The sequence below is a fragment of the Terrapene carolina genome, unplaced genomic scaffold (genome assembly GCF_002925995.2).
Source record: "Terrapene carolina triunguis isolate 2854851 unplaced genomic scaffold, T_m_triunguis-2.0 Scaffold42622, whole genome shotgun sequence".
NCBI lineage: Eukaryota > Metazoa > Chordata > Testudines > Emydidae > Terrapene > Terrapene triunguis.
This window is the reverse complement of record NW_020706973.1, coordinates 1-2652: the sequence shown is the minus strand read 5'-3', so window position 1 is coordinate 2652 and position 2652 is coordinate 1. Positions and strand designations below refer to the sequence as shown.

General features: G+C 53.8%; 1 protein-coding gene across 1 annotated transcript; it reads left to right on the top strand.

Annotated features, from left to right (window-relative positions):
- Positions 1-6: 6 nt before the first annotated feature.
- Positions 7-1537, top strand: LOC113405557 (membrane primary amine oxidase-like; the record flags this gene model as incomplete). Its single annotated transcript, XM_026646769.1, has 1 exon — positions 7-1537. A coding segment is annotated over one exon (1531 nt), but the record flags the coding sequence as incomplete, so codon positions are not given.
- Between the last annotated feature and the right edge of the window lie 1115 nt (positions 1538-2652).

Sequence of the window (2652 nt, the reverse complement as noted above, 5' to 3'; positions counted from 1 at the left end):
CTGGCGCTAGCCACAATCTTCGCTTTGGTTTGTGTGTTGCTGACGAGAGGAGTGAAACCAGCCAGCTGTGAGCCGCAGAGCCTGAGCAGCCAGGGGGGAGAGCACAGTGATCAGAGCCTGGTCTTCGCTGATCTGACGCCGGAAGAAATGGGGCAAGTGGTGAGGTACCTGCAGCGCAGCCTTGGGGTGCCATTGGTAGACGCCTATAATGCAAACTCCTCCGATAACTGCATTTACTACATCGATGTGCAGCTCCCCACCAAGGCAGAGGTGCTGGGGTTCTTGGATCGTGGGGGCAGGCAACCCCCCCGGCAGGCGCTGGCTGTGGTGTATTTTGGAAACCAACCAGATCCGAATGTCACGGAGTACGTGGTGGGTCCCCTGCCCAAGCCAACAACTCACCAGGACATCACGGTGCAGAAGTACGGAGGGAAGCTGCCGTATCACCGCAGACCAGTGCTGGGTAAGGAGTATGAGCAGATTGAAATCTTCTTACGGAAGAAGGCGTTCTCAACAGCCCCTACCTTCCTGCGTCAAGTATTTAATTATGATGGGACCAATTTTGTATCACTAACCTCAGCCCCCCGGGGGTTCCAGTCCGGAGACCGCAACACCTGGTGTGCTCTGTTCCACAACGTGAGCGGCTACTTCCTGCACCCGGTGGGGCTGGAGGTGCTGGTTGATCACAGCAGCCTGGACGTCTCCCAATGGCGGGTGAGAAAAGTGTTCTATAGCGGCCAGTACTACGGGGACTTGGTGCAGCTGGAGAGCGAGTTCAACCAGGGCCATGTCAAAGTGGACCCAGTGATGAGAGCCCCACCCGACGGGGGATTCTCTTCCATGAAGCCCCGAGCAGCCCCCAGGGCTCCATTCCCTCTGCAGTACGAGCCGCATGGGCCCCGCTACAGTGTCCGAAACAACCAAGTCGTCTCCCCGGCCTGGAGCTTTGCCTTTGGGGTGAACGTGAACACGGGGATGCGTCTCTTTGACATTAGATTTAAGGGGGAGAGGATTGTCTATGAAATCAGTGTCCAGGATGCAACATCTGTCTATGGGTCCAACTGTCCTGGAGGGATGTCAACCAGGTACATGGATGGGAGCTTTGGCATCGGGAGATTCACGTACCCGTTAGTCCGGGGGGTTGATTGCCCCTATTCAGCCACCTACGTAGACACACACTACTTAGCTCAATCCCCAAACCCTAGAATTAATAAAAACTCCATCTGCATTTTTGAGCAGAACACTGGGTCTCCTCTGAGGCGCCATTACTCCAACTTGCAGTCCCTGTACTACGGGGGTCTGACCAACTCTGCTCTGGTCCTTCGGTCAGTTGCCACTCTGGGCAACTATGACTATGTCTGGGACTTCATCTTCTACCAGAACGGAGCGATCGAGGCCAAAGTCCAAGCCACAGGCTATCTGAGTTCGTCCTTTCTGTATGGTGACGGTCTGGACTATGGCAATAGGGTTGGGGATCACACCCTGGGGACGGTACACACCCATTCCATCAATTATAAAGTGGACTTGGACGTTGGAGGTAGGTCTCTTGGTGATGTTTCTTTCTCTCTCTTCTGTGCCTCTCACTTATTACGTGCTACGGGCAGTCCTTGGACTTAGGACACAATTGGTTCCTGAAAATTGCGTCGTAAGTCGAAACGTCCTAACTCAGACCCGCAATCCACTCTATTGCGGGACCGAGTATCCTAAAGTTGAAACTAATTGTCGTAAGTCGAATCAGGGTGTCAATTCAGAAACGTAAGTGCTGTTCGTCGTAAGTCGAAGGTGGTAAAGTCGAGGACTGCCTGTATTTTGTCGAACTGCAGGAGTGGGGGCTGCCCCAAGATGCAGAACGCTTGCAGATGGCCAGCAGCATCATCCTTGGTCGCTTTCTTACCCTTAGAGCTCTTTGCAACGTTATTTATTGACTTATTCAAATGAAGAGTCAGGGAACGTCACAAAGCCCAGGAGCCATGCGAATCCCAGCAAGAGGCAGCTGGTCCAGGGAAAACGGGCAAGGTAGCAGTTTGGAAATGTGTGTATTTTTCTTACACCCGTCAGTTGCCAGGCATAGGGTGGGAGCCAGGGTCTTGCTAGTTTTAACCACTGCCTCTCCCTGTGACCTGGGGGTTGTCACCGTTCCCCAGAGGGCCTCAGTTTCCCCAGTGTAAAGCAGGGATACCAGCGACTGTGGATTAGCTGATTAGCTTGTGCAGTGCTAAGCATGTACTGATCTCTGGGAACGTTTGTGGTTCAGGTCCCAAGACTCGGACCCCAAACTGGCCTCCTTGCGGCTGCGGAATTCCTCTTGCTTCGTCGCAGCCAGGCATGTTTTCCAGCGGCAGTTCCCCGGGGGGGGTTATTTGAGAGTTATATAACGTCCTACACACCAGGGTGGTTTGGTGCGACTGCGCGCGCCATCTGCTGGCTGAAACAATTGGTGTCGTCTAAGTGTCTATGCTCAGGTCACTGTAGCCCCATTTGTCTCAATGGGGCTAAGAGACCAGGTCGCAGTTTTCTTGTCGGAAGGTCGGTCTGTTGGGCTGCAACTCAGCAAGGCGTCAGTTCAGCAGGGACTCTGGGAAAGCACCCGGGGAGCAGCAGCATTGGGGGGAGGGTCTTTAAAGTAAAACCTCTTCTGCAAAAAGGGAACAG